Source organism: Pseudomicrostroma glucosiphilum (genome assembly GCF_003144135.1).
Source record: "Pseudomicrostroma glucosiphilum strain MCA 4718 unplaced genomic scaffold BCV69scaffold_3, whole genome shotgun sequence".
Taxonomy (NCBI): domain Eukaryota; kingdom Fungi; phylum Basidiomycota; class Exobasidiomycetes; order Microstromatales; family Microstromataceae; genus Microstroma; species Microstroma glucosiphilum.
In genome coordinates, this window is record NW_020289915.1 from 344,994 (window position 1) to 364,316 (window position 19,323).

Consider the following 19,323-nt stretch of genomic DNA (forward strand, 5'->3'; position numbering starts at 1 on the left):
AGTCCACCTACCCTCCTGGTGGCCATCTATGCCAATCACATCTACCTCGCTCATCTACTCGCTCACACACGCACTCCCCACTCGGTGCTCGCACCATCTCCTTGGCCCCTCATTCGCGCTGTCCACTCTCGCGTCACGCCCTCTGCTCGCATCACCTCGTCGCAGACACGCCCAGCACCCACCGTCCACTCGACATTGCAACGTCAGCACTCAACACAGCCGCCCACTCTCTCTCGCATCTGCTTCACCACCATCAAGGTGCACCATTCACAGTCAAGGGTCAGCTCTCATCTTCTGCACAAGTCCCCTCGCTCGCCTCGTGCCTCTACTAAAATGTGGGTGACAATGGTCGGGGTATATTGCAGTTTGCAGTTGCTACAGCAGCAGGAGTGGTGTGGGGGTGGATGTCTTCGGTCACGCAGAGTGCCAGAGCTCACAAGGGGTATTAAGGCGGGAATGGTAGGGGGGTGGCGGCAGGACTTTGGGGGGTGGCTAGGCTAGGGCCGACTCACCTTCAAGCTACTTTACGAGACCTGGGTCTTGCTCGACGTCTCCGATACCGAACTTGACCTTGACGATTCTTCTCCGCAACGGTCCAGATACTTGCAAGCATTGACCTCGGCAGCAAACCGATGGGGGGACTGGGGGCCTTACACAGCGACAAAGCCGGCCGAAGCACGGCCACCTCACCTATCCCAAAGGATAAGCAAGATGTTGGTAGAGGATACGGTGCCGCCACAAACCGGCTGCACACCCATTCACTCCCCGGATGGCTGCCACGGGGTGGATTCGCCCTCTTGGACGTCCTTTCCCTTTTCTAGACAGCCGCCCTTCCTCTCTACTTTTTGGGTAGGGAGTCCAGGTTGCCGAGCTCCCCCAAGCCAAGTCTCCGAAGAGAAGTGGATGGAAAAGACACGGTCGATCCCACTACGTGCCGTCTCCGCTAGGAGAGCAACAGCGCAGAGGACCGCCGCCGATCAACGATGACCTTCTGGCCAACGAAGAAGGGAGGCTCTGAAGGAGCTTCGGAGAAGGGCGCCGCCAGCAATGCTCGAGTGTGCTTCTCGACTCACAAAGCCAACGACGTGCCAACTCCTAGGAACCTCCGTTCAGGAAATCTGCGGAACGATGACTCCCCAGCCACCGCCCGAGAAGACCCGCCTTCCTTCGCGAAGCAAAGGGAAAAGGTTACTCACTCTCTGTCTGTCTTCCGAAGGAACCGATCCGCGCGGGATTGGGTGGGATCACTGGTTGACAACCTCGTCGAGATCAGAGAGGAGCAACCTTGGGGCCCGAGATCGTACACCAGCCTCCGTCGTCCAAGGGAACCATCCGCTAGTACATGGGATATCCGGTTCGGCACCTTGTCAGGATGGCTAGTGCAGAGTCTCGGAGGAACGACTCAAGTAGGCGGATCACAGACGATCCCTTCCATACCTCGAGAGCACGTCCTGATTGTCGTGTGTAAGTCCGGAGTGCTGCCTAGGGTGCCAACGAGTACCTGTAACGCTGAGAAGAAGAGGACGCCAAGACCAAGGACGATACCGAAGAGCCGAGAGACGAGGTGAGCTGAAGGAGTGCCGGTTTACCTAACCTAGCCTTGAGGGTGCCTGCCTATACGGATGGGGATGCCTTTCTTGATCGTTGCTCTGGGGTATGCTCTGGTGCCTAGACGGGGGGAGAAGAGGAGAGAGAAGCTGCTGCAGACTGGTAGTGAGGGTGCCGGATGGTGCACAAGCGCAAAATGTGTGAGTAAACCATTGCGCACCTTCGAATGCCGGGCACCTTAGTGCTTTACTCACTATGACCATGCCACCCAGTTGGTTTTTCCATCGAGACCGCCCTAGAATCGCTGGATATCTTGATAGATGGTGATCTAGCATCGAGAAAGTTCCAAAAGAAGTCTTTGTGAGTATGGTGCCGACTGGCGATGAGCACCGTTGCTCGCACTGTCGTGCTCACCCTCTAGGTTGGCGTCGCAGGCCTTTTCCCTTTCCTAGACCCATTGCTAGATAGTAGGACCTTGGCGTTGAAAGCCTTGTCGAGTCCTTGGTGCTAGATGGTAGGACCTTGGCGTAAGAGCCTTGTCGAGTCCTAGACTATGGATGATGGGATCGTTGGCGATGGAAGCCTGATCGAGTCCCCAGACTTATTGGAAGTCTTGATAGATGGTGTTCTACTCGGAAAGGATGCAAAGGCATTTTCGTGAGTATGCTGGCGTCTGCCGATGGGCACCTTAATTGAGAGTGTCGTACTTACCCTCTAGGTGGGTCGTTGGAAGCCCTATCGAGTCCAACCCGTCCTCTAACCCCCCGTCTAGTAGTCGCTGGTAGCTAGGACAAGCAGGAGGAAAGAATCGTCCGGATCGTCCTCCACACGGATTTGGCCCTTTCGAGACCGCCTTGAGGTTGATGGATGTGTTGATAGATGGTGCCTACCATCGGAAAGGATGCAATGGAATTCTCTGTGAGTATGATGGCGTCTGGCGTCGAGCACCGTCACTGACACCATTGTACTCACCTCTTAGGATGGCCTTGGATGCCCTACCGAGTCCAACCCGTCCTCTTACCCCCTGCCGTTTACTGGCTGAGAGCTCGGATGAGCAGGAGGATAGAGTCGTTCGGGTCGTACTCATCCTCGCACATGCCTTGAGGCACCCTAGGTGCCTCTTCATCCTCCTCCACATCCATCCCCTCCTCTTCCTCGCCGTCTAGGCTCATCGCCAGACGGTCCAGACTTTCATCATCCGAGCCGTCAGCCCAGACAAAGTCCTCCTCAAGACCTCCTTCAGAGATCCAATCTTCCTCCTCAACCAGGAGGAGAGGCTCGTCCTCCATAGAGGCGTCTTCTACGGGCGAAGGCTCCGCAGTGTCTTCCTCCATGGAAGCGTCCCCCGCCTCCGACGAAGCTACCTCCTCCTTTTGGAGGCACTCGTCCTGCCTTTGCAGCAGGGCCCTGACACGCCGGCACTCTTCCTGGCGTTGGAGTTTAGGCAGGAGCCACTGGTCCTGCTGTGCCAGAAGCGCCCTGACCTTCCGGACCTGTCGCTTTCGCAACAGTGTCTCCCGGAGGCGGGCAACCTTGGCAGTCACACTCTCCTGTGACAAGGCTTGAATTCGGGCGAGGAAAGCATCGCCCGATTGGAGCTGCTGTTGCTCCAAGCCGTCCTCCACCCTTTCCTCCATCTCCACGTCCCTCTCCTCCTCCTCCTCCTCCTCCATCTCCACATCCTCCTCCTCCTCACCCTCCACCTTCATCTCCTCGTCCTCCTCCTCCCTCTCCACATCCTCGAAGGCGAGCGCGAAGGCGTTCTCGACCTCCTCGTTCCCCTCATACTCACCTGCCTCCTCGCCCGGTAGGAGCAGAGGAGGAGGCACCTCAAGCCCCATCATCGAAGGGCGAGCAAGTGCAGGAGGCGTCGAGCACCTCGGCAAGGTCACAATGGTGGGCATTTCTGCGCCACGCTTGCGCTTGCGTGGGTTGGCAACCACGCGAACAACCTTTGCCTTCAAGAAGGCCAGGCTGTCCTCGAAGGAGCTTTCCCCTTCCTCGCCCTGAAGGGTCGAACTCATCTCCAAGGTTTCCCAAAGAGAGAGGAGGGTATTGGCGGTGGTGGCCGCGGTGGTGGTGGTGGTGGTGTTGGTGGTGGTGGTGGTGTCGTCGCACTCCATCTGTGGGATCAAGAACAGGGTGCAAGCAGCAGAAGAGTGTCAACCTGTGGCTCAACGCAAGACGGTGCAACGTAGCGGTCGTTGCTCTCACTGCGCCTCGGATCAAGTACTCACTGGGACGGAGGCAACAACTTTCTCGAGCCTGGGGCCGAGAGGGAAACCACGCCTTTGGACCACGTAGGGCCTGTAGGCATGGCATTTCCTGGCTCGCAGAGGGCCAGGCATCTTGCTTCTGTCTAGGGTGGGAAGACAGGGAGGCAAGGGTGAAGTTCGGAAAGCTGGGGGCGGTTGTCTTACCGCGAGAGCGAAAGGGCAGTTCGTGGGTCCTTTGAGGAGCGACGAAGAGCAAAGCAAAACGAGCACGAAGACGGCTAGCACAGGAGAAGGTAGAGGAGGAGCAAAGCAGGAGCAGGGGGTGTGTGGGAAGTGCTAGGGTGTTCGATCAATGGAGAGAGTAGCAGTATAGTACGGGGCGATCGCTCTGGCGATGGATGGCCTCCCCCCGGGGGGTCCGCCCAACCGGGCTCGGAGCTCCAATCCAAAATCTCCAGAGTCCAACACCGTCCAACACTCCAATGTACACGCGAGCGCCCTCTCCGCTCCGGTTACCGGCTTCCCGCAAAGACGCGACTGCCGAGCTCCGCTGCTGATGCCATCAGTGGCCCTGTAAGTCGCCGAATCCGCCCTCTCTCCGGTCGAAGACACTCAAGCATCCACTCTTGGCGGCCAACAAGCTAGCCATGTGCTCGGCCTTCTGCCGGTTCACCTTCAGCTCGGCCCTCCCCTTCAGCGACCCTCAGCAAGCACTCCTCGGTTCGACACACGCCGCGACGCGCCCATTTACGATTCGCTCTGCCCTCATTGATCCGATCTGGCTTCGAATGCCTCTTTGGGCGAGATGCTCACTGGCGCGAGAATTGCACTTTGGTTGAGCGAACAATGCGGCATCCATTCAGCAGACTCCACGTGCAATGGCGCATAGGCACGATACCCTCCTAAGCATAGAGGATATGGCGCTCCTATACCGAATTGCACTGCTCTCAGATGATACCCTAGTAAGCTCTCAATCAGCCCTCAGACAGGGTCGCACGCCTGTTCATCACCCCAGACCAGCAAGAAAGAGTCAGATTGGAACCTATTCGATGCCACATTAGCGATTCGACGGGATTCTGATGCAACTCTAGCGTACACGCCGTCCTGCAGCAAGCAGCTATAGCCTCCATCTCCTCCCCTCCATCCCCTCGCCCTCTGCCTGCAATTCACACTCGGCATACCTGGCCTGCACCCGCGTAACGCTCACAAAGCCGTTCATCAAGGCCCAAACATCGGTTCCTCTGCCCTCTTCACTCTCCAAGCCTCCGATGGGTGAGAGCATACCGGTCATCTCTGGCTTGAATGAGAGGATGGTACTGGGTTTTGGAGCGGAGGAAGGGAGATGGTTTGAAGTGCTGCCAGTGGAGGATGAGGTGGAAGAAGGCTGCACGAGGGAGAAGAGTCGGGGATAGGTGCTGGCCCACATCCTTGTCCAGTAGACCTGAGAATGGCGAGGCAATAGGCGAGGAAATGAGGGTGAGAAGGTCAGCATGGAAGTCACTGTCGGGACAAATGTCCCAAGCACCTCATCAAATCACTCAACTCACTTTGGGCTCCTTGAGTGTCCAGGCCAATGGCACATTGATACTGTTGTCACGTTCGAGAGTTTCTAGTCAGCTGGAGCTGTCCTGAGGCAGTAAGAGCTCCGAATACTCACCCATAGACTCCTACTCCATCCTCCCATTGAGAATACAGCCTCTCTACGATCTGTACCGTGAGCTCATTAGCGACCTGTGCCAATTCCCTGGGAGCCGAAGGCGCTACGTCCTTCGCCTTGCGTTTCTTGCCCCCTTCAGCCTCCAGAGCACTCTGTTGCGCCGGATCACCACGCTTCCCTTTCCCGCCTGCTTCTTCCGATCCTTTACTTCCCTGCAAACTCATCCCCTCCAATACGCCCCTCGTCTTCATCTCATCAACCCTACTTTGAATCCCCTCGGGAACCTTCTGAAAATGAGCATAGGAGACAGAGATGCTCTTGATGCCAGTGAGGGCGCCAGCTAGGGCCGCACCTAGGGTTCCTGAGGAGAGACAGAAGGCGAGACCGGAATTGCGGCCGTAGTTTGGACCGGAGAGGACGAGGTCGAAAGGTGGGGGTTGTGAGGTAGAGGCAGAGCTGGAGGAGGAGGAGGAGGAGGAGGAGGAGGTTACGGTGGAGGGGAAGAGGAGGGATTGGTTGAAGAGACCGACGTTGGTACAGGTGGTGGGTGACTGTCCGTAGAAGAAGGAGAGGGGTCATCATGTAGTGAGTCAGTGCTGTGTAGCGCTGTACAGACTCAGACCTGTAGTTGCGTCCTTCTCGAAGAGTCTTCCATACTCACTCCATCCAATAGGACCCACTCCTCCTCACCCCTCTGTCCCTCCGCCCTGCGCTCCCGCTCCCACACTCCCTCATCCTCCTCTTCCCTCGGGGGGTAATACCACCATACCCCCACCTGCCCCGCTACACTGAATGCCATTGAGCCCCAGCTCTTTTGACTTGAAGGGAGTACGACGCTGACTTTGTGTCCGCGTGCGACTAGGGCGCGGTAGAAGGGGAGGACATGTGGGGAAGAGGGGTAAGAAGGGGGTCCGTCGTCGTTGACTAGGAGGATCCGGAGGGGCGTGGATGCTGACATGCTTGTGGACGTGAGATCTGCCTGCTTTTGTGTGCCGAGGTTCCAGGGTAGTGAAGGGTATCTGAAGTTCTGTCCGTAGTGGAGTCTCTGGTCTTGCTGTCTTGTTGGGCCTTGCAGTGCAGCGTATGTCGTACCGTAGACGCGGGGTAAGCGAGAAGAAGGTGCTGCTGCACTTGTGCCTCGGCTTTGCTCACCTCCCGATCCGATCCACGCCCCCCGCACGGACGCCCCATGTGGAGGAAGACTCGGTGCGGTGCGGAAGGAGGATCAACTGTACTGCGTAGAAGCCTGATACCAGCCGCTTCCCTGCAGCCTTCTTAGCGATAGTCCCGTTGACACTTCTCGTACCACGCTCAAGGCCTCATCCGCCATGTCACGCTCTGCTATCGATCCTTCGCTGCTGTCGGCTCTGAAGACAGCTTGTCCTTATCTGGGCGGGACCTTCGAGTCCTCGTCATCCAATCGCCTTCTAGCCACCTCGCATGACCCACCCCGCCTCCTCTTTGCCAAGTGCACGACCCCTGTCGCACAGGTGCTAGGGGAAGCAGCTTCTCTCTCCGCAATGGACAAGGCTTGCTCTGCTGCCGGTCTAGACGTAGATAGGGGCGAAGGGCTGGTGCCAAAGGTGCACACCTACGGCAAGACCGAAGATGGGAGTAAAGCCTACCTCTGCACGGACTATCTCGACTTTTCTGGTTCCCTCTCGTCTTCTGCCCAAAGGACACTGGGTAAAAAGCTCGCACTGATGCACTCGCATGGTACGAGCCCCAATGGCAAGTTTGGCTTCGATGTGCCCACACACTGTGGAGATACGGAGCAGGATAATACTTGGACGGAGAGCTGGTCGGACTTTTGGGCCAATAGGAGGATAGGCGAGATGGTCAAGCGCATCAACTCCAGCTACGGTGGAGATTCCAAGTTGACTGAGCTGGAGAAGGAGATGAGAGAGCACGTGTACCCACTGCTGTTGGATACGCTCAAGGACATCAAGCCGGCCATTCTGCATGGGGATCTCTGGAGCGGAAATGCGGGTCAGGCATCCAAGACGGGCGAGCCGGTCATCTTTGACCCCAGCTCTTACTACGGTCACAATGAGGCGGAGCTGGGCATCATGAAGATGTTTGGAGGTTTCGGCGGCGCATTCACAGAAGCCTACCACGCTGTACTGCCCAAGTCAGAGCCGGTGGAGTACTACTCGCAGCGCGTGGACCTGTACGAATTGTACCATCACCTCAATCATGCGCATCTCTTTGGCGGTGGGAGCTACCTCAGTGGGGCCAAGAGGATCATGCAGAACTTGATAGACTGGGCGAAGAAGGAAGGAAAGAAGGGTGGGAGGAAAGCCGAGCTGTGATAGACTGGAGCCGGAATCGGGTTCCACACCATACCCGCCTTGGCGCATAGCTTAGCGCAGCACTGTATGATGTTGTTAAATCATCTGAACTCCTCACAAGCAACGTACATTGTAGCGGTCTCTCTGAACGGTCTGGACCCTTGCACGTGTCACGCTCCATGTCTCTTCCTAGCCTTGGCTGATGGCCGCGTGGGAATGGCGACCAGATGCGCGTGTGGCTCGGCTGCTTTCTTGCAATCAGCCTGGACCCTTGCTTGCCTCCACACGGCCGTGCGTCCAGCCTGGCTGACAAACTCCTGGATGATGAGGGGCAGCACAGAGGCAGTGGTCAGTCAGTCGGTCAGTCAGCATCGCCCTGGTTGCTCATCATCATACTCGTAGTCATCACCTTGCCTTTGCTACCCTCTACTTCATCATACGACGAACTTGATGCTCCCTCGTCTGCCCTTCAACCTCACCCAGTCAACAGCGAGACTATTCAAGCAAAGTAGCACCGCACCCCGCATCAGCTTCGGATTCAGATTCTCCACTTCAGCTTTCGCAATGGCACCTCAACGTATCAAGCTCGCAGCTGCTTCTGAGCTTCCCAAGCCGGGACAGAAGAAGGACTTTGTCGCATTTGGCGAAGGGGATGATGCATCGAAGATCCTGCTTAGTAATGTCAAGGGAGAGATCTATGCTACCAGCGCAAAGTGCACTCATTACGGAGCTCCTCTCGCTAACGGTATCCTCACCGAGGAAGGTCATCTCGTCTGCCCCTGGCACGGGGCCTGCTTCAACGCCAAGAACGGAGACATTGAAGACTCGCCTGCCCTCGACTCCCTCCTTTCCTTCCCAGTAGAGGTAGACTCAAACGGTGACGTGTACGTCTCTGCAGAGGAGGAGCAGCTCAAGGGCAAGCCAGGAAAGCCAATCTCCTGCTCTGGCTCCATCAAGGAGAGCAAGCAGGGAGGTCTGGTCATCGTTGGAGGCGGCTCTGTTGGAATTCACGTCATTGAGTCTGCAAGGAAGAATGGCTACTCGGGTCCCATCACTCTCGTTACATCCGAAGACCACGCTCCATACGATCGAACAAAGCTCTCAAAGGGTCTCATCGCCGACGCTTCCGCCGTCGTCTGGAGGTCGCCTTCTCACCTCGAGAAGGTACTCAAGGTCAAGGTCAAGACTGGTACCTCGGCGCAGTCCCTACTACTGTCAGATAACAAGGTCAAGCTAAGCTCTGGCGAGGATCTGCCATATGAGCACCTCGTACTTGCTACTGGCGGTATCCCCAAGCGCCTGCCCGTTCCCGGAGCCAAGGAAGGAGAGCTGGAAAACGTTCACCTGCTTCGCGGCCTCGGACATGTCGAAGGAATTCTCAGCGCACTTGGTGACAAGCAGGACAAGGATGTCGTTGTCATTGGCTCCTCTTTCATCGGCATGGAAGCAGCCATTGCCATGGCCGGACAGAAGAAGGCAAAGTCTGTCTCGGTTGTGGGCATGGAAGGCGTGCCTCTGGAGGCCATCCTGGGTGCTGAAGTCGGCAAGGGCATCAAGGATGCCCAGGAGAAGAACAATGGACTCAAGTTCTACATGAAGGCTGGTGTGCAGTCCATCGAGGGTGATGGTAAGGTCTCTGCCGTCAAGATCAAGGACTCCAATGGTAAGGAAGTATCGATCAAGGCCGACGTTGTCCTATTGGGTGTCGGTGTAGGTCCTGCTACCAACTACCTCAAGGAGTCCAAGGGCTTCCCCGAACTCGAGAAGGACGGCTCGGTCCTCGTCGACTCGACTCTTCGTGTCCAAAACTTGTCCTCCTCTGTCTTTGCTGCCGGTGACATCGCTACCTTCCCCTCCTTCAATGGCAAGGAGAAGATCCGGATCGAGCACTGGAATGTGGCTGGTAATCAGGGTCGTGCAATCGGAGAGACGATTGCCAATTTGGAGCGCGGCGAGAAGTCGGCAAGGAAGTACGAGAAGCTTCCCATCTTCTGGTCTGCCATGGGAGGTCAGCTACGCTTTGTCTCAGACGGCAACAATGCCTCCACCGGCAACCAGCCTCCACACGTCGAAGGCTCCCCTGCCGAGGGCAAGTTCGTTGCCTACTACACTCGCGGTGATGGCAAGGTTTCTGCGGTGGCCTCGATGGGTTGGGACCCGGTGATGGTGCAGAGCGCTGAGCTGATGAAGAGAGGCACAATGGGCAGCTTCGACGACATCAAGAGTGGGAAGTTCGATCCGCTCAAGGTGGAGCTGAGTGCACAGTAGGATGAGGCGCCCCCTGGGAGTGGCAGCCGATTGAAGACGAGGCTGTGAGGGTGGGGTGTCAGCTGGTAGTGGGAGCTGAAAGGGGGGCAAACACGATACACAGACGTGAACATGAAGTCAATGAATCAGCTCTAGCATCTGCTTACCACACTCGATATGAAATACATTCGATCTGACCATCTGAACCCTTGGTCGTCCATGTCTGCCTATTCTGCCTGACCTGTGACCTGACCTGCCCGCCTCGTGCCCTCTCCGCTCCGCCTGTGCGTCGCGAGCTCCACTTCCGCAATCCTGCACTCTACTTTTCTCCAGTCCTTCGCATCACTACTTGACACTCTGCAGCGCCTTTACCTTTAGCATAGGCAAGGTCTCCTTGAAATCTGGTAGCCTTCCTTGATCATCCTCTTCTTCTCCTTTATTGCCGATCTGATTCATCTCACCTCGCTTTGCGATCTCCTCTCGTCAATTCCACCTCTCTCCAGCTACCCCCCAACCCTCAAGTAAAATGGACATCCCCCTCTCATCCGACGCCCTCGACCTGGCCCTCCACCCTTCCCCCTCTACCCATCTCCTCGCCGTCGGACTCATCTCGGGAAAAGTTCAGCTGCTGGATTTGGCCAGGTACGAAGAGGAGACACAGCTCGCGAAGGAGTCGCAGTCTGCTCGGAGGAGAAGGGGGAAGAAGAGGAGGGAGGAACCTGAAGATGAGGACGAAGAGGAGGAGATTGGAGGCAAGGGGAAGGGGAAGGAGAAGAAGTTATACGAGAAGAAGTGGACAAAGAGGTACAATAACAAGAGTTGTAGAGGTGTGGAGTTCAACCATGGTGAGTGCGGAGTCAGAGCTGCGAGAGCGTTCAGTAGGGGTGTCGCTCAAGTATCGTCTCCTCTCTTGTCACACTCTGATGAGCAGATGGCTCGCAGCTCTGGTCTCTCAGCAAAGACGGAACGTTGTACAGCCTTGATACTTCAACTTCATCTGTTGTGCAGGCCTACCCAGGCGCACATGCCGCTGCACCTTCACGTCTACTGCCTCTGCCAGGTGACCCTAACCTGATCGTCACTGGCGATGACGACGGGGTTGTCAGCCTCTGGGACACCCGACTCAAAAGCAGCAGCAGTAGCGGTAGCGGGCCCGCACTCAAGGACGGGTCCGGTAAAGGGGGAAAGTCAAAGCCTGTGCGCTCCTACGACCATCACTTCGACTGGATTACCGATTTCCACTACTCTAAGCATCTCATTCCGCCCAAGCTATCCAAGGAGCAGAAGGCCAAGCTGGAAAAAGAGAAGAAGGAAGCAGAGGAGCGCAAGCGCAAGCGGCGGCTCAAGGCTGGCCGTGGCCGGGATGGGAGCGATGCAGACAGTGCAGACGATACAGAGGAGACAGAGGTGGCTACGCCTGCGAGGGAGAGATTGGTGTGCACCAGTGGTGATGGATCGCTCTCTGTTATCGACCTCAGAGCGGGAGGCGGCAAGAACAAAACGACGGCTTCTGGTGCTGGGGGACTAGCCTTGCCGCCTGGAGTGGAAGTGAGCGATGATCAGGAGGATGAACTGCTGAGTATTACCTCGGTGAAAAAGTGAGTGCGGGTAGTAGCTCTGAAAAGCCTTGCAACCGTATAGAAGAGCCTCCGTTGTTGACTTCTTTCCCCCCTCCCTATGAACCTGAACAGCGGCACAAAGCTCGTCGTGGGCACTCAGCTCGGTCTCCTCTCCCTCTGGGCCCCCTCCCGCGGTCTGCTAGACCACATCGACCGCATCCCCGGACATCCAGCCTCCATCGATACTCTCCTTCCCCTGGACGACTCCACCATCCTCACAGGCTCCTCTGACGGCCTAATACGCGTAGTCCAAATCCTCCCTCATAAATTCCTAGGCGTAGTTGCCGATCATGGAATGGGTTTGCCGGTGGAGAGGATGAAGAGGAAGCCTGGGGGCGGGACGGTCGTTAGTTGTGGACATGGGGGCGAGGTCAAGGTTACGGATATCAGTGGGCTTTTGGATGGGAGTGATAGTGAAGATGAGGAGGATGAGAGTGATGATGAAGGAGATGGAGAGGGAGTGGGGGTCGGGGAAGATGCAGAAGCTTTGGCTCGGAGAGTGGGAGGAGGATCAGACTCGGATGACGATGATGACGACGACGACGACGAAGAGGAAGAGGAGGCAGACGATCTCAGTCAGGCCAAAGCTGGCGATGGAGGGGACGTCTCCGATGCATCCGACAATGACGACGACAGCGACAGCGACTCGGACTCGGACTCGGACTCCTCCAACTCTCCGGCACCACCACCACCACCACCACGCAACCTCTCAAGAAAGGAAAAGCAACGTCTCGCCACCCTCTCTGCCGGCGGAACACAGCGCCAGGAGAAGGAAGCCAATGACTTTTTCGCCGACTTGTGACCGGACGAACGGGCAGTCAGAGTACGAGAGGTCGATGTCGATGTCGATGTCATGGTCAAGGTTGAGTCGTGTCGGTTCTCCCTTCTGTATGCTCGTACTCACAATATTCGGCAAAAGATACCTGACCCATCATCGATCAGTGCAAAGTGTTCATTTCATTATGGAGATTCATTGCAAAAGGGGCAATCGACATACGAGACAGAACTGGAGAGTAGTTACAGTAGCGAGCCATAGCATGAGAGTGAGAAACAGTGAAACAGAGAGAGAGGGAGGGAGGTCGTTAAGTATGCGATGCGCATCAATGAGTAGTGTGCAAGAGAAATTTGTACCATGCAAGAAAGGAGAGTCGAGATCATTACCAACCCAGCCCTACCGTACCGTACCCTTCCTTCCGTAACTTCACTCGGCCAGATTTGATCAGATTAGATACCCAGCGCCATCCTTCCCCCACCCAATTCCTCCCTCCTCACCTCCTCTCGAGCCTTGGCAACTTCCTCCCAACCACGGCTCCTTCGCACTCTCTCTTCCTCAAAGGTCAGCATGCGCTTGATTGCATCCACCGTCGCCTGCGAAGGAGCTGCACTCCCATCCGAGGAAGCCGAGTTGGAACCAAGAGTAGAGGCGACGGTAGTGATTCCCTTTTGTACGTCTTCCCTTGGCAGGAGAAGACGGACGACGCGATTAGAGGCAAGGAGCTGCTTCTTTGCTGCGCGCTTGCCGCCTGGGGAGACGCCGCTGCCAATGACACCCACAGAGGTAGGACTGCTGGCGCCCGAGGGTGCGGTGAGTCCGGTGCTGTTGCTGTTGCTGCTCCCACCGGCCGATTCTGCTTCGCTTCCAAGGGAGAGAGTGCCCTGTACTTCTAGACCGTGGAAGATTTCCAAAACTTCGGAAGACTCGAGCGCTGTGAAAGATCCGTCGTTGGCGAGCATCGCGCCGTAGGTCGCTTCAATGTCAGCCATCCTCATGGCTCCTGCCGTGCTACAATTGGGCTTCTTGCAGGAAGCGTTGCTGGCAGAGCCTAGGATGGGCAGATTGGCAGCAGCACGCTTCTCAGCTACGATGTACGCCGCAAGGATCAACTTGGCCTGCAGACCCAGCTGGCGGATCTTGCCCAGGTGAGGGCTGCCAAGAACTGCGCTCATTACTTTGAGAATGTGGCTAGGGGTGACCTTCGGTGCAGAAGACGGAGTAAGATGCGAGAGGAGCTTGCTTGCTTCTGTGTTTGTGCCTGTGCCAGTTGCGGTACAGTTCGCGAGGGCCTGCTTGCGCTGCTCGCCCTCGACGACCTCAACCGCTAGACGAGCTGCATCGAGCGCTTTGCGCAAGTCTCCCGTTGCAGCGGCAATCTTCTTTGATGCAAGCTCAAGTGCAGCGGGCATGAAGAGCGGTAGCACTGCCGGCACTGCGGATGACGAAGCGGAGGAAGTCGCCAGCTCGGTCATGGCTTCGTCTTCTGCTTCTCCGTCGTAGCGAGGTCGGAGACCACCGAGTCGGGCCTTGAGCACCTCTACGATCTCCCTGCTCTCGAAAGGACGGAAGTGCAGTAGCGCTGGTGCTGCTCCTTTGCTGGCCAGGAGAGGGACAAAGCGCTCCGTCAGATCCAGAGAGTTGGCAATGCCGATGAGGCCACATGAGGTGCCCTCGGAAGCCCAGGCGAATAGTCGATATAGTACATTCTGATGAGCTCGAGAGCGGAGCAGATGGTCGATCTCATCCAAGACGATGAGGCTGCGAAGGGATTTGAAGGCAAGATTGTCAGTCTCTGAACGTCGCGTACGCCTTTGGTCTGCTTTGCTACTCACGTTCTGCGGCTGCTTTGATTGACGATCTTGTCCATCTTTCTCTCAGCCTCGGCTTCAGTGTGGCTCTCGCTTGCACCCTTGACAGTCTCTCCGAGTGCTGCCAGCACCTTGACGAAGATCTGGCGAGGATGATCGACGGCCATGCAGTTGACAAAGGCCACGCGCGGCGCACTGGCTTCTGTCTCGGCCAAGTCCAGGACCTCGCCGAGCACCGAGCGGACCAGAGCAGTCTTACCTGTACCTGGCAGACCACAGATGTAGAGGCTTCCAGAGTCTGGATTGCCGTCGAGTAGCTCTTCAATGTTGGCATCCACCTGGTCGGCTGAGGAGAAGATGCCGAAGCGCTTCGACATGAAGGCGTGCAGGGCACGACGCTCCTGATGTCGACCGATGACTTGGACGTCTGAGCCGTCGATCTGCACAGCAGCAACAGAGGAAGAGCCTGGTGTTGCGTCGCCAGTCGATGGTGATGATGGTGCCGGTGCTTCAAGTGAAGTTCCTGCTGCGTATCTCAACAAAGCGCGGGCGTGAGCATAGACGTTGCTGTACAGAGCCTTGACTGGAATGGCGGCAGTAGCCGTTACATCTGCGTCAGCGCAGGGGTCTACCTCTGGACTGGTGGCACGTGAATAAGCACTGCTGTGCTGGCTCGAGGCATCGAAGAGTGATCCGGCCGTCGTCGTCGGGGTATCCTGACTGGAGAAGTAACTCTCCCCGTCGTTGCTGGGAGCGTCGAGACGGAGGCGCGTCATCGGAGTGCTTGGTGCACGCATGTCGGAGCCTTCAGCGTCAGCTTGCGAGCGTTGCCTCTTCCTGCTCTCAGGCGTGGTAGGCATTGCGGCTGTAAGACGGGAAGACGTGCGGCGAGTGATAGCTGGCGATCGATGGAAAAGAAGGGCCGGAGGAGTCAACAACAAGTCGACGGTGTCATCACGGCAACGATGCACTGTTACTCACATGGGCTGCTGGCCGCCTCGCCTGCAATGTTGCTGGCTGATCGTCCAGAGAGAGAAGGCCTACCGCTCGACCTAACGCTCGAGGTGATGGAACTGGCAGACGAAGACGACCTTCTCATCGTGAGGGATCCCCTCGGGGTATTCCTTCGAGCAGAGCTCTCTGCCTCCGCTGCGTCACCTAGTCTGCGAAGAGGCGCGATGTTCTCCTTGTTGCTGTCGTCTCTTCTGTCATTTACGTCAATGTCGGAACTGCACCCGCCATACCTCGAGTTGAAAGAGGAAGAGGCGCCGTCTTCGTCATCAGACGAGTCCGACCCGTCTGCCGCGCTGGATTTGCGAGGCCCAAAGGATGTGCCGCGTCGGGTGAGGGAAGGTGTTGAGGAAGTTGTGGCAGGAGCAGAGGTCTTTGCGCTACTGTTTGACTTGTTGCTGGAAGAGTTGGACGTAGACCGCGTCCTCGACATGGGTGTCGAGGGTTTTGCGTTGAGAATGGAAGGGGAGGATACAGTGCGCTTCATTGAGGCCGCCAGACCGTTGCGTAGCAGAGACATGGCAGAGGAGCTCTTGGACAGCTCCTGCTCGCCAGCAGCAGACCTGGTGAGGCGCTGCTTGGGCGTGCAAGACTCGAGGAAGGAGGAGTGCTCGTCATGGTCGAGGCATTCGTTGGAGTTGGAATGCTGCACCAGTTGCTGTCTGGCTCGAGTGAGGGTCATTGTCGTTGTCGTGAAAGGAGGATCGATGGATCTTTGGCACCTTGCCTACTTTTTCACCTGATGTGACGGCGAGATGACTGTATATGCGCTATATGGCAGTGGGCACAGTCGCGTGAGGTAGTGGAACAAAGGCGAATGCAAGGCAGGCAGGCAGGCTGGGGCTTGATCAAGGGTCGTGAGGATGCAGCGGGTCTGGCTTGATTGGGAGCGACTTGTTCAGAAGGTCTGCATCGATGACTGAGTATGCTGAATCAGATGTGGGTGGTAGCGATGGTGACGGTGGAGGAGATGGTGAAGTGTGAGGGAGGCAGACTGTACCTTCTCTTTATTGAGAAGGTCGTCCTGGCTGCTGCCCCGCCCGGCTGCTTCCCCGTCGCGACGTCTGCCTCGCGCGTCTCGAGGCGTGAACCACTTTCTGAGTTCCAATTCCTGGTCGCGTGGCTGCTCGCTGCCTCGTCCGCCTGGCGTTGCGCGCGCAGTTGCCGCCCAGCCCCGCCTTGGCCCAGACGTGCGCCCGAGACAGAAAAGTTTTCGGCCAGGCGGACAGACGAGGCCAAAGCGGAGGCAGATCGTCCTTCCCTTCTCCTCACCGCCAACCCATCACCATCACACACCTGCCACGACTACTTTCTCAAGGATATCCAATCCGAGAGGAGTATCATAAACCCCAGAGTGAGTGTCAGAGCTCAGACGGGTCCACAGCCTCTGTTCTACCGGTGCTCTTTTCAGCAGACGCAACTATCAAAGGTCAAAGATGCAGCTCCTTACTGATTACCCCCTGTTCGCCTGCTACCCTCACAGAAAGCCCAAAAAAACTTGAAAAATCAAACCATACGAAAGGTTTCCATCAGCTCTTCCTCTTGTGTTGAGTCTTTTTGAATTGTGAGTCCACATCACGGCACTAGTCATGCCTTGGAGGAGTCCGTACTGACGCGCCTCTTGTTCTCGTCTTTCCTTAGCCGACTAAATCTCCCATTACACCCAATACCCACTCCTCATCTTACCTACCCTCTCCCTAACCAAAATTGCCACGATGTCTGCTACGTCACCCAAAGTCGACTCCAAGGAGCTCCCCGAGACCAACAGCACTACTACCACCGAGCAGCAGCCGGCTGCTGCTGGGGACGCTGCCCCGGATGCCACTGCTGAGCAGACTTCGACTGCCGGGAATGGCGCTGCTGCTGAGGCATCTCCCGCTGCCCCTGCTCCTCAACAGAGCAATGGAGCTTCTGCCAACTCCAACAACAACCAGCAGAGTCAGAACACCTCCCTCTACGTCGGTGAGCTGGACCCTTCCGTCACCGAGGCCATGCTGTTCGAAATCTTCAGTATGATCGGCCCCGTCGCTTCGATCCGAGTCTGCCGAGATGCAGTCACTCGACGATCCCTCGGATACGCCTACGTCAACTTCATCAACTCCAACGATGGAGAGCGTGCCTTGGAGCAGCTCAACTACTCGGTCATCCGAGGACGACCCTGCCGAATCATGTGGTCGCAGCGTGACCCAGCCCTCCGACGCACTGGTCAGGGCAACATCTTCATCAAGAACCTCGACGAGGCCATTGACAACAAGGCGCTCCACGACACCTTTGCTGCCTTTGGTAACATTCTGTCGTGCAAGGTCGCAATCGGAGAGGGCGGTTCTCTCGGATACGGCTTCGTCCACTACGAGACTGGCGAGGCTGCTGACCAGGCTATCCAGCACGTCAATGGAATGCTCTTGAACGACAAGAAGGTCTTCGTCGGCCACCACGTCCCCAAGAAGGAGCGACTGCAGAAGATCGAGGAGGCCCGTGCCAAGTTCACTAATGTCTTCTGCAAGAACATCGACGTCGAAGTCACTCAGGAGGAGTTCGAGGGACTCTTCAAGGGATACGGCAGCATCACCTCTGCCGTCCTCTCCACCGACGACGAAGGCAAGAGCCGCGGCTTTGGTTTCGTCAACTTCGAGGACCACGAGCAGGCCCAGAAGGCCGTTGACGACCTACATGACACTGAGTTCCACGGCCAGAAGCTCTTCGTCGCCCGAGCCCAGAAGAAGAACGAGCGAGACGCTGAGCTGCGCCAGTCTTTCGAGGCAGCCAAGAACGAGAAGCTCTCCAAGTTCCAGGGTGTCAACTTGTACCTGAAGAACATCCCTGAGGAGTTCGATGATGAGCGACTCCGTGAAGAGTTCGCGCCGTTCGGTGCCATTACCTCGTGCAAGATCATGCGAACTACCTCCGGTGTCTCCCGAGGCTTCGGTTTCGTCTGCTACTCTGCACCCGACGAGGCCAACAAGGCCGTCGCTGAGATGAACGGCAAGATGCTGGACAACAAGCCTCTGTACGTCGCCTTGGCCCAGCGAAAGGAGGACCGACGACAGCAGCTCGAGGCTCAGATCATGCAGCAAAACCAGATCCGCCTGCAGCAGCAAGCTGCCGCCGCTGGGATTCCTGCTGGCTACCCTGGACAGCCCCTGTACTTCCCTCAGCCTGGCTTCCCCGGTCAGCCTGGTATGGTCGGCCAGCGACCCCGCTACCCCGCCCCCGGTCAGATGCTGCCCCAGGCTATGCCTATGGCTGGACCTTACGGTCAATTCCCTGCTGGAATGGTTCCACCTTCCGGCTACCGCCCCCCTCGTCCCCCTCGTGGTGGCCCAGGCATGCCTCCTCAGGCTGGCGGACCTCGTCCTCCTGGAGGCGCTGGTCTCAACGGCGCTCCTCGACCTGGTCAGCCTCTGCCTGGCCGTGGCATGCCCGCTGGTGCTCGTGGACCCGGTGGCCGTCAGCAATACCCACCCGCTCAGCCCACTCTTACCGCTGCTGCCTTGGCTAACGCTGGACCAGAGGAGCAGAAGCAGATGCTCGGAGAGGCCATCTACCCCAAGATTGCGGAGAACCACCCCGACTTGGCTGGCAAGCTCACTGGTATGATCCTGGAGCTGCCCGTCAGCGAATTGCTGCACGTTCTAGAAGACGGCGAGGCCCTCAACTCCAAGGTTGGCGAGGCCCTGCAAGTTCTCCGAGACTACGAGACCCAGCAGGGTGGTGAGGACTCTGGCGAGTCCAAGCAGGAGGCTGCTTAAGGAGCAGTGGTGGCATCTTAGAAGCAGGAGTCGCTGCCTTTGAGACGTCGAGGGTCGAGACACTGGCGCTACGCTGACTACGCAACCATCGTGTGTGGGCCTACCGTTGAGCTGCCTTTGCTCCCCTCTCCCTTTCGTTGGTGGACCTTCGATCTTGGTTGCTGATTGCTGAGGTGTGGCATGACTTCCCCCTTCTCCTTTATGTACTTTTAGCTCTTTTCCTTTCCTCATGCGCACCTTAATGATCGACCTCATCTCACTCTGCCGTGCTCCTGTCGTCTGATGGCTCGATGTCAGGGTAGACTAATTCGGATTGAAGCTCAATGCAGAGAGTCAAGTAGCTGATCGACCATTGTCAAGATCAGCAAGTCTGCCTGGTCTTGTTCATCGTACCGACCCGAA

At 57.1% G+C, this 19,323-nt stretch overlaps 7 protein-coding genes across 7 annotated transcripts; 5 read left to right on the top strand and 2 right to left on the bottom strand.

Annotated features, from left to right (window-relative positions):
• Window positions 1–2,248: 2,248 nt before the first annotated feature.
• Window positions 2,249–4,161, top strand: BCV69DRAFT_136563 (hypothetical protein). The gene is made up of 6 exons (XM_025489259.1): window positions 2,249–2,266; window positions 2,324–2,466; window positions 2,528–2,574; window positions 2,752–2,886; window positions 3,072–3,861; window positions 3,893–4,161. The coding sequence occupies exons 2-6, from the start codon at window positions 2,450–2,452 to the stop codon at window positions 3,909–3,911; spliced, it is 1,008 nt and encodes a 335-aa protein (XP_025349370.1). The 5' UTR covers window positions 2,249–2,266; window positions 2,324–2,449; the 3' UTR covers window positions 3,912–4,161.
• Window positions 4,162–4,881: 720 nt separating this feature from the next.
• On the bottom strand, window positions 4,882–6,562 carry BCV69DRAFT_267435 (sure-like protein; the record flags this gene model as incomplete). The annotated part of the gene is made up of 5 exons (XM_025490832.1): window positions 6,083–6,562; window positions 5,687–5,972; window positions 5,422–5,554; window positions 5,312–5,351; window positions 4,882–5,205 (listed from the first exon to the last, which is right to left on the bottom strand). Exons 1-5 carry the CDS (start codon window positions 6,377–6,379, stop codon window positions 4,882–4,884), a joined length of 1,080 nt encoding a protein of 359 aa, XP_025349371.1. The 5' UTR covers window positions 6,380–6,562.
• Window positions 6,563–6,761: 199 nt separating this feature from the next.
• BCV69DRAFT_234430 (hypothetical protein) lies at window positions 6,762–7,451 on the top strand (the record flags this gene model as incomplete). The annotated part of the gene is made up of 1 exon (XM_025489880.1): window positions 6,762–7,451. A coding segment is annotated over one exon (690 nt), but the record flags the coding sequence as incomplete, so codon positions are not given.
• Window positions 7,452–8,010: 559 nt separating this feature from the next.
• Window positions 8,011–10,179, top strand: BCV69DRAFT_281224 (FAD/NAD(P)-binding domain-containing protein). The gene has a single exon (XM_025491903.1). It carries the CDS (start codon window positions 8,277–8,279, stop codon window positions 9,978–9,980), a length of 1,704 nt encoding a protein of 567 aa, XP_025349373.1. The 5' UTR covers window positions 8,011–8,276; the 3' UTR covers window positions 9,981–10,179.
• A 118-nt stretch (window positions 10,180–10,297) lies between these two features.
• BCV69DRAFT_267443 (WD40 repeat-like protein) lies at window positions 10,298–12,841 on the top strand. The gene is made up of 3 exons (XM_025490833.1): window positions 10,298–10,804; window positions 10,891–11,557; window positions 11,651–12,841. Exons 1-3 carry the CDS (start codon window positions 10,486–10,488, stop codon window positions 12,378–12,380), a joined length of 1,716 nt encoding a protein of 571 aa, XP_025349374.1. The 5' UTR covers window positions 10,298–10,485; the 3' UTR covers window positions 12,381–12,841.
• Window positions 12,803–15,021, bottom strand: BCV69DRAFT_286672 (P-loop containing nucleoside triphosphate hydrolase protein; the record flags this gene model as incomplete). Its single annotated transcript, XM_025493530.1, has 2 exons — window positions 12,803–14,111; window positions 14,186–15,021. The coding sequence occupies 2 exons, from the start codon at window positions 15,019–15,021 to the stop codon at window positions 12,803–12,805; spliced, it is 2,145 nt and encodes a 714-aa protein (XP_025349375.1).
• A 1,641-nt stretch (window positions 15,022–16,662) lies between these two features.
• BCV69DRAFT_281227 (polyadenylate binding protein) lies at window positions 16,663–19,159 on the top strand. Its single transcript, XM_025491904.1, has 2 exons — window positions 16,663–16,736; window positions 16,814–19,159. Exon 2 carries the CDS (start codon window positions 16,888–16,890, stop codon window positions 18,919–18,921), a length of 2,034 nt encoding a protein of 677 aa, XP_025349376.1. The 5' UTR covers window positions 16,663–16,736; window positions 16,814–16,887; the 3' UTR covers window positions 18,922–19,159.
• The last annotated feature ends 164 nt before the right edge of the window (window positions 19,160–19,323 follow it).

Bases quoted from the DNA above. Each gene is read 5' to 3' on its own strand.
- BCV69DRAFT_136563 (XM_025489259.1), top strand. The intron at 2,575-2,751 runs GCCGTTTACTGG...TCATCATCCGAG, and splicing joins AACCCGTCCTCTTACCCCCT to CCGTCAGCCCAGACAAAGTC. The intron at 2,887-3,071 runs GCGTCCCCCGCC...TGTCTCCCGGAG, and splicing joins CAGTGTCTTCCTCCATGGAA to GCGGGCAACCTTGGCAGTCA.
- BCV69DRAFT_281224 (XM_025491903.1), top strand. From the start codon at position 8,277: ATGGCACCTCAACGTATCAAGCTCGCAGCTGCTTCTGAGCTTCCCAAG.
- BCV69DRAFT_267443 (XM_025490833.1), top strand. From the start codon at position 10,486: ATGGACATCCCCCTCTCATCCGACGCCCTCGACCTGGCCCTCCACCCT. The intron at 10,805-10,890 runs GTGAGTGCGGAG...TCTGATGAGCAG, and splicing joins AGGTGTGGAGTTCAACCATG to ATGGCTCGCAGCTCTGGTCT. The intron at 11,558-11,650 runs GTGAGTGCGGGT...GAACCTGAACAG, and splicing joins AGTATTACCTCGGTGAAAAA to CGGCACAAAGCTCGTCGTGG.
- BCV69DRAFT_281227 (XM_025491904.1), top strand. From the start codon at position 16,888: ATGTCTGCTACGTCACCCAAAGTCGACTCCAAGGAGCTCCCCGAGACC.